The sequence below is a fragment of the Mus musculus genome, chromosome 7 (assembly GCF_000001635.26).
Source record: "Mus musculus strain C57BL/6J chromosome 7, GRCm38.p6 C57BL/6J".
Taxonomy (NCBI): domain Eukaryota; kingdom Metazoa; phylum Chordata; class Mammalia; order Rodentia; family Muridae; genus Mus; species Mus musculus.
In genome coordinates this window covers 29932661-29945174 of record NC_000073.6, presented here as the reverse complement: position 1 = coordinate 29945174, position 12514 = coordinate 29932661, and the positions used below count along the sequence as shown (strand labels likewise).

At 44.9% G+C, this 12514-nt stretch overlaps 1 protein-coding gene across 4 annotated transcripts in view; it reads left to right on the top strand.

The window, feature by feature from the left end:
* Zfp74 (zinc finger protein 74) overlaps nucleotides 1–12514 on the top strand; it is a 21488-nt gene extending 8974 nt beyond the window's left edge. The window contains exons 2-5 of one of the 4 annotated variants that reach the window (XM_006540385.4): nucleotides 1630–1684; nucleotides 7107–7233; nucleotides 7480–7575; nucleotides 9132–12514. In XM_006540385.4, coding sequence (XP_006540448.1) covers nucleotides 1670–1684; nucleotides 7107–7233; nucleotides 7480–7575; nucleotides 9132–10933 — 2040 coding nt within the window. In that variant the 5' untranslated portion in view covers nucleotides 1630–1669 and the 3' untranslated portion in view covers nucleotides 10934–12514. Of the gene's footprint in view, nucleotides 1–1629; nucleotides 1685–7106; nucleotides 7234–7479; nucleotides 7576–9084 lie in introns of all 4 variants that reach the window. The other 3 variants (XM_011250720.3, XM_030243015.1, NM_178384.4) reach the window with 3 other exon arrangements.

The following is a 12514-nucleotide window of genomic DNA, read 5'->3' as shown; positions in this document are numbered from 1 at the left end:
TTGGGATTTTTTTTTTTTTTTCTGAGGCAGGGTTTCTCTGTATAGCCCTGGCTGTCCTGGAACTCACTTTGTAGACCAGGCTGGCCTCGAACTCAGAAATCCGCTTGCCTCTGCCTCCCGAGTGCTGAGATTAAAGGTGTGCGCCACCACACCCTGCTCTTCGTTGGGATTTTATTGCTGGTAAGAGACACCATGACCACGGCAGACATTTAACTGGGGCTGAGTTACAGTTTCAGAGGTGTAATCCATTATCATCATGGTGGGAAGCAGGGCAGTATGCCGGCAGACATGGTGCTGGAGTGGGCCGAGAGTTCTACATCTTCATCTGAAGGCAGCAGGAGATTGTCTGCTGCAGGCAGCCAGTAAGAGGGTCGCTGGATCACATTAACCACACATAATCACATATATGAGATCTCAAAGCCCTGTCTCTACAATGTCACCCTTCCTCTAACAAGGCTATGCCTCCTCCAATAAGGCCACACCTCTTAATAGTGCCAGTTCCCTTGGGCAAGAATATTCAGACCTATGTTCTGCCATGTGGCTCATCAGTTATCTTGGTTCATTCCTCCATGTCTGGCTGGTGAATCCTCCTATGTCAGAGGCTTTCCCAGAGTTCCTGTCTCTGCCCAGAAGTCCTGCCTATTCTCTCCTCCTTTGCTATAGGCGATTAACCTTTCATTAAACCAATCAAAAGGTGAGGGAGGGAGGGAGAGTTTACAAACTATGATGTAGCCATCTGAATAACAGTACCAAGCCATCTGCACTCAACTCTCTGCCAGCTCAGAAATCAGCATTTAAAGAATACAAAGACAGCCTTTACACAGTGCACAAAAAACCACCCCAACAGATTGCAGTAGCTTTAACTGTGACTCAAAACAAAGCCCCTTGTCCTTGAGTTGCTTTTCTCAGGGTGTTTTTATCACAGCCATAGTTAAAATAGACAGTGTTAGAGATGGGGTGGTGGGAGAACCGAGCATCCAAGAATGGAGGGAGAAAGTATCTAACACATGCAATTGGAATATCTGAGAAAAAGAGAATGCAGAAGAAAAAAAAAGTTTGAAGACATAATGGTTGAGGATTTTTCCAAAATTAGTGAACCACAGATTCAAGAAATTCAGTGAACAGTAGGCAGTCACAGCGATTCTCTTCTGGTCCTCTCTGTGCCCAAGCCCTAGCAACTCTAAAGGTCCTGCCCAGTGCTCAGCCACTGGCTATTGGCATGTTTATTGATGGATCAAAAACCAATTGGGGACAAGGACCTTTAGCATTTGGATACTCAGATTCCCAATTGAATCAAAGCATTAGAACCAACCTCCAACAGCTATTGGCCATCAGATCTTTATTACAACCAATCAGCAGTGAGACAACCTCTGATACAGTTCTAGATGCCTTTAAGTAGGTGAGGAAGGACGAATATTTACAAAATAGAAAACCTGGTGATGAGCCACAGATAGCACCAGAGTTCTGCCCGCATTTAGTTCTGTGCCGGAACAGAACCAACAATTGAAAACACAGAAGTGCATCTTCTCACAACGTCAACAAGGTGATACCACAGACTGTAGTTATCAATGCAGCTTTCTGAAACCACAGAGTCAACTGTGCTTTAATGACTTCTGTTCTTTTTGCCAGTTCAGCTTGCTCAGGACCTCCCCCCTAAAAAGAAGAGGAAATGACCGAGTCTGAGGTAAATATTACATACTGTCTCATCCTCTGCTTCTTCTTACTATAACCGGTGCCATGCATTTGGAACGTCTGTATACATAAAATGTTTTTTTTTTCCCAGAGGAAGTAGCATTAGAAGATTAAAAGTAAGGGAGAGTTCCAGTGTGGCTGTTGTATGAGGTCAGTTCAGAGAGGTTAAAGCTGGGTCTCAAGTTTTAGTCTCATTCTTTTAGGTAGCGTAAACCAGGCGTCAAGTTCATCGTACCACTTTCACTATTTATAAGGCTAAAGCCAATCATTTCATCACAGGAACAAGCCTCTCATTGGTGCCTGGGTCAACGAGAACAATGCTTTGTGGCTCTTTGCAGTTGGTAAAGACTGCATTTTTTGTTTCTCTGTTTTGACTAAAGATGAAATAGTTTCTGTCTAAGTAGAAGCTATTTAGAAGGAGAATCAGAAGGAGTACAAATGAACATCCGCAGCACAGTAAACACAATCCAGAGCTGCCAATGGTGGAGCGTGTCACAGCACTCAGGGACTGTCTCTAAATGGTCAAGCACTGCAGTAAGGGAGTGTCTCTAAAAAGTCAAGTGCTGCAGTCAGGAGAGCACTGCTACTCACAGCAGGAATCCCATCAACACAGTGAAAGAATCAGGAGACTACATTACACTCCAATGGACCCATTCACATGAAGTCTGTAGCCATAGTTGATTAAACAGCTCTAACCTCCCCAGCAGTGGCTGTGAGTTCCTCTCTACTTCCCCAATGTTGTAGATTCTCAAATGAAAGACATACACACACACTCTCTCTCTCTCTCTCTCTCTCATACACTCACACAGCCTTATATTTAATATGCCCTAAGCAGCTAAGTGGCAGGGCCACTCCCAAACCTTCACATGGCTAGCACACTCTCCCTTCCCATGCTCCTGAATTATTACTTACTAAAACCTACATTCCAGCCTGGCTGCCCCAGCCTGCACCCTCCTGGACCATGATCCCCGACTCTTACACGTTGGCTGTCTCTCTGTCCTGCACTTCTAAGGCCTAATCCTTCTACTTCCCTGGCATGGCATGCAGGTCTCCTACTTCCCTGGTCCCTTGTCTGCACATCCTGAAGTCCCACCTCTGTCTCCTTGCCCACCCATTGGCCACCAGCAACTTTATTTGCCAGCCAGAACCATCTCCCGTGCTGGGCATGTAGCTAAGGACTATGTTGAACTGCTCCTTCCAGGACTACAGCCGTACACCGCCTCACACAGCTCACTGTTCGGCTTCTAACACCTCTGCAGAGTCAAACTTCGTTGTGGTGGATTTGGCTTAATGCTTGCATTATGGGTTTCCAAAATGCATGAGAATTCAGCAGTTCAGCTAGGGGAGCTCTATGGAGCATGAGAGACGCAGGGAGGCTCTGAAGGGTGATGCGGCGGCAGAAAGGGAGTCCGCAGAGCCCGAAGCAGCTCTGGAACAAGTATGGGGGTGGGGTGGGAGGAGACAAGTCTTATGGGAGGATGCTTCTGAAAAGTGGACTCATGAAATTGGAAAGATGATGGGGTGGGGAACAGGGATAGGGGTGTAAAGTGAATAAATAAGTTAATTAATGGAAAAGTAAGAAATTGGAAAGATGGTGGAACATATCTACACATGGCAGAGAATGATGACTACCCTTTGCCACTGCATCTCAGCCAGCAAGCTGCAAGCACAAAGGCTGTGCCTGATGCACCACGGGGCTGCCAGTACCGATGAGGCAGTACGGCGGCCTGGCTGGCCTACATCCTACAAACTTAACAGTTGTGCCCGGTGAGCCGTGGGGCTGCAGGAAACAAGGACAGGGTGGTAGGCAGCATCCTGGAGCTCCCTCAGAAACATGTTATTGCTGTATAGGGCTAGTCCTAAACCCTCCAGCATGGAGCCGCTGTGGCTGCAGCCTGTGCTGCTTGCACTGCTGGGAGAGTGAAAGCGTAGGGAAGGGGTGCTGCTCACAGGTCACGCCTGGTGAACCCCCAACTGGCAGACACTGAGGGCAGGGAGGTATGCAGCAGCTAGGAGCGTGCACAGAAACTGCCCCTGGGGCATCCTGCCTAGCCACATTATCACCCTGACTCTGGTTATCAGAGACAAGTCTGGGCAAGGGCCCAATATTTTTGATGACAGATGACCCGTTACAATGAGTATTCGCATGTAAATCTGTTTGGGCAAAAAACAAACTGTGACGCACTGCAGTTTCCGATGTTATTTATATGAAGTAGAGAGGGGGAGATGGAGGAGTGGTGCAGTGATTGAGCAGTGGAGAGAGGCAGAGGTAGAGACCCTGATGACAGATGTGAGAGATGGCTGCTGTGGACAGGGAACGTGGCTAATGGTGTTGGGCGGCAGCCTGAAGCTTGCGCAGACTCAGCCTCAAACATGCTGCGCCCGGGCTCTGAACAACAGGATGTTCGAGATGAGAAATGTTTTCTGAATTGGGCCTCCTCGGAAGATCTCTATGGTCCCTGCTTCCCCTAGAGGCCACAGTGGTATCTCTGGTCCACTGCCCCAGGCTGTGTTGAAGCCCAAGGTTCATGTGGATGTCCTGGGTCCTACAGCAGCCAGGGGCCATGTTAGTATCTGTATCCTGAGTTACCGCTGAAGGCCATTCGAATGTCCAGGGTTTGTGTGGCTGCCTGATGCCATATTGATGTCGTGGTTCATGCTGCCACTGAAGTTCATGTGAAGGTCCGTGGTCCTACTGCAGCTGGGAGGCCTTATTGATGTCCATGGTCCATGTTACCACTGAAGGCCATTTGGAAGCATGTGGCCTGTGCTGTCGTCTGAATTCATGTTGATGTGTATGGATGGTGCTACTGCCAGGGGCCATGGTGATGTGAGTGCCTTGTGTTGTCGCCTGAGCCCGTGTTGCTGTCCTTGGCCTATGCTAACACTGAGGGGTGTGGAGGTGTGATGGTGTCCTGGCCTGTGCTGTGGCCGAGGGCCATGTCTGGGGTCTGCACTGCCATTGGAAACCATGCTGATGCCGGAGGCCGGGTGCTGTCACCAGAAACCACATGGAAGACCATGGTCTGTGCTCGCACTGACTCTAAAGGGCAACGGAGCGACTTTGCAGTGGTAGCAATGGTGGCACATATACAGCTGAGAGATAGGAACATGGAATAGAAGGATTCTGTGACAGCGTACCCCACCTCCCCCCACACCCCCAAAGGAACAGCCTACAAGGAAAATCATCAATGGAGCTTTTTAAAAATTTGATAAGAATTCTGGGGTGCAGCTCTCTACAACTGCAGGCTTCTGGTGGGGTACGGGTAGAGAAGGACTCTGTTTTCTTTATGAAGCTGGCCACTTGGAGTTTGACTGTGCTCCAGTGAGCATCTGGGTAACACAAAATGGACTATTTTTAAAATTTTATTTGGGGGAAGGTCACAATGCGGGGGCACAGACCTTGGAGGACTGAGAAGTGAGTGTGTTGGGGTACATGATGTGAAAATTCCCAAATGATGAAAAATTATGCATAAAAATTCATATTCTTGCAAGGCATGGTGGCTTGCTCATACCTTCACATGCAGCAACACTCTGGAGGCAGAGGGAGGGGATCCTGTGAGTTTTACGGCAGCCTCCCTCCCTCCCGTCCTGATCCATCCCTCTCTGTCTCATGAGAATGCAAACAAGAGTCTACAGGATTATAATAAAGTGTGATATGACATAATCAGGTAAAGCAAACACTAACACATCAGAGTAGACAAAACAGACAGGAGGAAAAGAGCTCTGTCAAAGGCACAAAATTGATACAGACTCAGAGGAAATACTCGCTCACACACTCATGAACCTCACAGAAATGCTAAAGTGGAAAACATAACATATACCCAAGGAAATGAAGGGTAAAAAGAGAGAAAAGTATATAAATAAAATAAAAATAAAATTAATCCCAGCAGATGCAGAGGTGGGTTCATCCCTGAGTTCAAGGCTACAAGTTAAGTTCTAGGAAGGCCAAGGCCAGGGCTACACAGAGAAACCCTGTCTCAAGAAAAAAAAACAAAAACAAAAACCTGTGGCACAAACATTATGAGACACAGGCCCTCCAGAGATGCTGTTGAGTTGGTTTTCTGTTGTCCATCTACTGTGGGGCACTCAGAGTACCCCTAAGAGTGATTTGTGTCCATAGTGAGACGGGAATTTCATTACCACATCAATATCACTGCTTTTTTCGATCTTTTAAAATTATTTCATTGTTAATTTAATTTTGCATGTGAAAATTCATCCCTGTTTTCAAGAGTTTCCATTTGAACGCTGTGCTGTTAAGGAATGTGCAGTGGCTTTCTGAATTTCGTTTGCATCTATTATTATGGCTCCCTTCTGATCAATTCTGTTGGTGACACTGTCCACAGAAGTCTGATACGCTTTCCATTTCTAGTGTTTCGCTGTGGCTCTTCTTCAGTACTTCTGTCACACTGAGTTCCTCTTTCATGTCCTGTGTCTCCGTCCTTATTGCATTCAGCTGCGTGTGTGGTCTCTTGGGATATTTTCAGGCATCTGTTTTATTCTTTGAGTTCTTTGAACACACAAATCCTCTTAAGCTATTTTGGAGGTGGTTTCATCTGTTTATTTTCACTGGATACCACTACTGTAGAGTAATAATGATCTTTGGGGGATTTAGGTTGCCTTGGGTTTTCTTGTTAACTTGAGTATTGTGTTGAGACTTGCATATCTGGAACTAGATGGTTGGTTGAATCTATTTCCTACCTACCTTCCCTTTATTGTTTCAGAGTGGGCATTTCTGGGTTAGCAGTCTCTTTACAGTCTTCACTGTGAAAGGGTACTGGGTTATTATCACCTGGTAGGACTGTGTGTGTGTGTGTGTGTGTGTGTGTGTGTCTGTCTGTCTGTGTAGTGTGTGTGTGTCTGTCTGTGTGTGTATGTGTGTCTATGTATGTGAGTGTGTGTGTGTGTATGTGTCTATGTGTGACTGTGTATGTATGAGTGTATGTGTGTGCGTGTATTTAGAGTCTGGGTAGGTGTGCTGACTTCACTTAAGGAAGGTTCGGGACAGTAGCATCTTAGGCACTGTGATTACCAGTGTGATGGGCAGGATTGAAGCTTCCCAACATGCTGAATTCACCATGACAACAGGGGAGGCCAAAACCTCCCTAGCACTCTGTGCTCGCTGGGGAAACAGGCAAGGCTGAAGTCTCCCAGGTATGCTTGTTTATTGGGTGTCATTTTTCTTTATAGCTGAACAAAATTCTACTATATATACATACCACTGGCTCTGTTTTCTAGTAACTGAGTATAAACTGACTATATTGCTAATATGACGTTTGCTTCATTTTGTTTAGAAAATGGGCAGTGCTTTTTGTAATGTCATCTTTCTGAATTATATCTGAACAAGGCTTGTTATGTTTTTCCTACACCACTAGAATGGATAACTTCAGTTTGAGTGATGCGTATTGTTACAGGGACTAGTGACGTTCAAAGACGTGGCCATTGATTTTACCCAAGAAGAATGGAAGCAACTGGATCCTACTCAGCGGAACCTATATAGGAATGTGATGCTAGAAAACTACAACAACTTAATCACAGTAGGTAAGATAATGTACCTTTTCTAAAACAGATGCAATTGTTAATGTTGATGAGCCTTGCCTTGAGGTGCCTTGAGATGTTGCTGTCCCTGCCCCAGCTTTCGAAGGAAAATCTTTGGTGGCATTCCAGGGTACAACATTCTCAGAAGTTAGTACACCTGGCTCTCCCAGGCCCAACTCAGAATCCAGGGTTGTTTTTGTCACTCGTGTGTATACCCAAACCAATGTCATCCCCTCCCCCACCCCCCAGGCCCGCCACTCACCAAACCTGAAGTGATTTTCAAGTTGGAGCAAGAGGAAGAGCCTTGTGTGGTGGAGAGAGAAGTGCTGTGGAGACCCTGTCCAGGTTAGTGTGTGTGTGTGTGTGGGGGGTGGGGGGGACCCAGCCAGGTAAAGCGAGAGGACCAGTAAGTGACTGGCCTGAGATGTTTCCTAAGGTAGATTCCCACAGCGTGTAGTAACAGTTATGTGAAACTAAGATGTTCTCTTTAAAAAAAAAAAAAAAATTCCCTGCACTTGGGAGGCAGAGGCAGGTGGATTTCTGAGTTTGAGGCCAGCCTGGCCTACAAAGTGAGTTCCAGAACAGCCAGGGCTATGCAGAGAAACCCTGTCTCAGAAAAAAAATTTTTTTTAATTACGTTTTTTTGTGTACACACATGTGTGGGTGCATGCGTGTTATGGTGCATATGTGGAGGTCAGAGACAAGTTGTACAATCAAATTTGGGACATCATGCTGGTAGCAAATGTCATTACATGATGATGATCTATTTCATCAGCTCAAGGTGTTATTTTTCAATACTATTAAAGTATGTGTGTGTGTGTCTGTGTGTGTGCAGACATGCATGTGGAGGCCAGAGGACAACCATATTTTGAGGTTCTGGGAGCTAGGACTGTTCTATCTTTTTGGCAGTACACAGTTGACCTTGAACCATCTTTCTTTTCAGCTGTTGTTAGTGTTGCATTGAGACAGGGTCTTACATAGCCCGAGAAAGCCTTGAATTGCTCTGTTGCTAAAACTGGCCTTGAATTTCCAGTCCTTCTGCCTCCACCCCACAAGGGATGAAATTAAGGCACAGTCTGTAATGGTTAGCCATTGTGTGTTCATTTTTGAATGTTTGGATATTTTTGATTATTTTTGCCTTAGGTCTTTTTTCATAGTTTTTAAATTTTTGAATGTAGTTTTCTTTTATTACATTTCCCAAGTAGCTATTTATGTACATGTGAAGGTTATTAAAATTAATATTACTTTCTTTTGCATAAAAAAAGGTAATTGGATTTCTAAATATCTATTTCCTTTCCTGGAACTTCCTTCTAAAACTGAGAAGCTAAGAGACACATGTGGGTCTAGAGGACAGCGCAGCAGTTGGGAGCACAGGCTGCTCCTCTGGAGGACCTGGGTTGGATTTGCAGCCCACGAGGCAGCTCACAGCTGTCTGTGACTACAGTTCATGGGACCCAGTGCCCTCTTCAGGCTTCAGCGAGCATTAGGCATGCATGTAGTGCACTTCAGTGTGTGCAGGCAAGACAAAAACAAAAACAGACAAACAAAAACATATATGAAATGAAAAACGTTTTTAATAATACTTTTTAAGATTTAATTATTTTATATATGTGAGTACACTGTAGCTGTCTTCAGACACACACCAGAAGAGGGTATCAGATCTCATTACAGATGGCTGTGAGTTGCTGGGAATTGAACTCCGGACCTCTGGAAGAACAGCCAGTGCTCTTAACCCCTGAACCATCTCTCCAGCCCAAGTGAAAATATTTTTAAGATTACACTAAAATAGAGATATGCACTTGCAATTTGTTTACCTGTGGGAACATTGTTTTTCAAGTATACTTGGTATTTCAGTGTCAGAACCGGAACCACGAGGGATACTTCTTTGCTGTCTATTTTAGGGGAGATTTTGGGAATTGACGAGCACCAGAAAATCCAGGACGGACAAGTTTTCGAGGGAATAGTGGTGACGAGTGAAGCCAGCGAATGTCCGGAGGAATTTGCAAGTACGTTTTTCCCAAACGCAGACTCCATTCCTTCCATGCACAGTCTCTTTGAATGTGACGGTGTTGGAGAGTGTTTAGAGCCCAATTTTGGTGATGATGATGTACAATACCCGTTGCCAGAGGAACAGTTTGAATATGACGATGCTATGCAGCCATTTCACACCAGCTCGCCCCATTTTGTGCTGACCCCCTTTAAGTGCAACCATTGTGGAAAAGGCTTTAGTCAGACCCTGGACCTCATCAGACACCTGAGAGTTCACACAGGGGGGAAGCTCTATGAATGCCACCAGTGTGGGAAAGGCTTTAGCCACAAGGAGAAGCTGATCAACCATCATAAGCTCCATAGCAGGGAGCAGTGTTACGAGTGTAGCGAGTGCGGGAAGACTTTCATCAAGATGTCAAATCTCATTAGACATCAAAGGATCCACACTGGGGAGAAGCCGTATGTGTGCCAGGAATGTGGGAAATCCTTCGGCCAGAAGTCCAATCTCATTGATCACGAAAAAATTCACACTGGAGAGAAGCCTTACAAATGTAACGAATGTGGAAAATCCTTCAGCCAGAAACAAAGCCTTGTCGCACATCAGAAAGTTCACACTGGGGAGAAGCCTTACGCGTGCAACGAGTGTGGGAAAGCCTTCCCTCGCGTGGCTTCCCTTGCTCTGCATATGAGGGGCCACACAGGGGAGAAGCCATACAAGTGTGATAAGTGTGGGAAAGCCTTCTCTCAGTTTTCCATGCTCATCATACACGTGAGGGTCCACACCGGGGAGAAGCCTTATGAGTGTGGTGAGTGTGGCAAGGCCTTCTCTCAGAGCTCGGCACTGACAGTACACATTAGAAGCCACACGGGCGAGAAACCCTACGAATGTAAGGAATGCAGAAAATCCTTCAGTCATAAGAAAAACTTCATCACCCACCAGAAAATCCATACTCGAGAGAAACCTTACGGATGCAATGAGTGTGGGAAAGCTTTTATCCAGATGTCAAACCTTGTCAGGCACCAGAGGATCCACACGGGAGAAAAACCTTATCTATGTAAGGAGTGTGGCAAAGCCTTCAGCCAGAAGTCAAATCTCATTGCTCATGAAAAAATTCACTCTGGAGAGAAACCCTACGAGTGTAATGAGTGTGGGAAAGCCTTCAGCCAGAAGCAAAACTTCATCACCCATCAGAAAGTTCATACGGGAGAGAAACCTTACGATTGTAATAAATGTGGGAAAGCCTTTTCCCAGATCGCTTCCCTCACGCTTCATCTGCGAAGTCACACGGGAGAAAAGCCTTACGAGTGTGAGAAGTGTGGGAAGGCCTTCTCCCAGTGCTCACTACTCAACTTACACATGAGAAGCCACACAGGGGAGAAGCCGTACGTGTGTAACGAGTGCGGAAAAGCCTTCTCTCAAAGAACGTCCCTCATCGTGCATATGAGAGGCCATACCGGCGAGAAGCCCTATGAATGTAACAAGTGTGGGAAAGCTTTCTCCCAGAGTTCCTCCCTCACTATCCACATCCGGGGTCACACGGGCGAGAAGCCCTTCGACTGCAGCAACTGTGGGAAAGCCTTCTCTCAGATCTCTTCTCTTACGCTTCACATGAGGAAACACACAGGCGAGAAGCCCTATGTCTGTATTGAGTGTGGAAAAGCTTTCAGCCAAAAGTCACACCTTGTCAGACACCAGAGAATCCACACTCACTAGAGACGCCGTGACCACGGTGAATGTGAGGACTGCCTCCCATTGAAGTGAACACCTCATAGCACGCGACACAATCAGTTCTGGCGCTGACTGTAGGAGAGCCTTGGGAAGGTCCCATGCATCTGTTAGACAATTCCCACTTCGGGGACCAATTGTATGAGAAACTGTCACCAAACACCCAGTGATATCAGTATTCTCTTTCAAGTCTGAAAGAAAATATCTACTGTCAATCAACGAACTCGAGCTCCTTGCTGATGTATTAAGCAAGAGAAGGAGATTGGAAAAACCAAAAACAATAACTTTTATAGGCAATATGAGACTATGGGGAAGTAGGTTTTGAATGATAATGTATGTGTCGGGAAGAAAGTCTAAGGTAATTAGGTGACATGCGTACGAAGTTACAAAACGTGCTGACGAATGCAAAAGACCACTTGATAAAGCAAGTTAGAAAGTTATAAAAGTTCACGAACCCTTCCCAGTCTCTCCCTTGTCCATACTTCCACTCAAAATTTACACATCAGTTATAAAGGATTTCATGAACTGATTTCAGAGTAATACGGCAAGGGAAAGGACCACAAATAGCAAAAACAAAAAATACAGCAAAAAACAAAACAACAACAAAAAACAGTTTTTAACAAAACAACTAGGGAAGATGTTCACTCTCTACTAGATTATAATTATTTAAAGTTTTTCTTATTTAAACTCTTTTGAGTGAATAAACTTTTGGAAACAAATTGAAACCCAAGACTTGGCAATTTTCTATCTGCCTGGTGCTACTGAAATCATTGGAATAAGTCTAGCCTGTTCAATATGTGTACAGGTTATGTGACCAAACTTGTTACTTCTTAAACAAAGATATACAGATTCCCTCAGGCTGGTGAGACGGCCCCACTGATAGGGGTTTGCTGCCAAGCTTCACAGCTGACTACGATACCCAGAATCCACATGGTGGGTGGAAAGAACCAACTTCTACACTTGTCCTCTGACCTCCAATGGCACGCCATGGTATGCATGTACACACACACACACACACACACACACACACACACACACTCAAAATAGGAAAGGTAAAATTCTAAAATGCTGGAAATAAAGTGAAACATGTTGCTTTAGCGTAAGAATATTAAAAAAAATAATAAACCCTGCAAACATGGAATAGTCTATTTTCTTTTAGTGTACTGGACTCAGAAGTATCCATGTATGTCTGCAAAGATCTATCTATAAATGTTCCCAGATTTGTGGCTTGGTTTGCTCTAAGTGATATGTAACATTATCATTAATGCAGAGGTGGATCAATATGTTTATTTCTATGATAGGACACTATTCTTTATTTAAAAGATACAAAATTCACATGTAGTTACATGGCTGGATCATGATATTTTGAGAGGAAACCCCAAAATATTCAATTAACCATGGTATAATATTTGTAAGTTAATAAAACAGTTCAAAGAACAGTAGTGGATATTGCTCGTGGTCCATTTATGATATTAGTCGCCTTTGAAGCTTTAGGAAGCTTTTCTAGAAGTTGTTACATTGACCTGTAATACTTCAGTAAGAGAATAAAAGCAGATATTACAGTGCTAA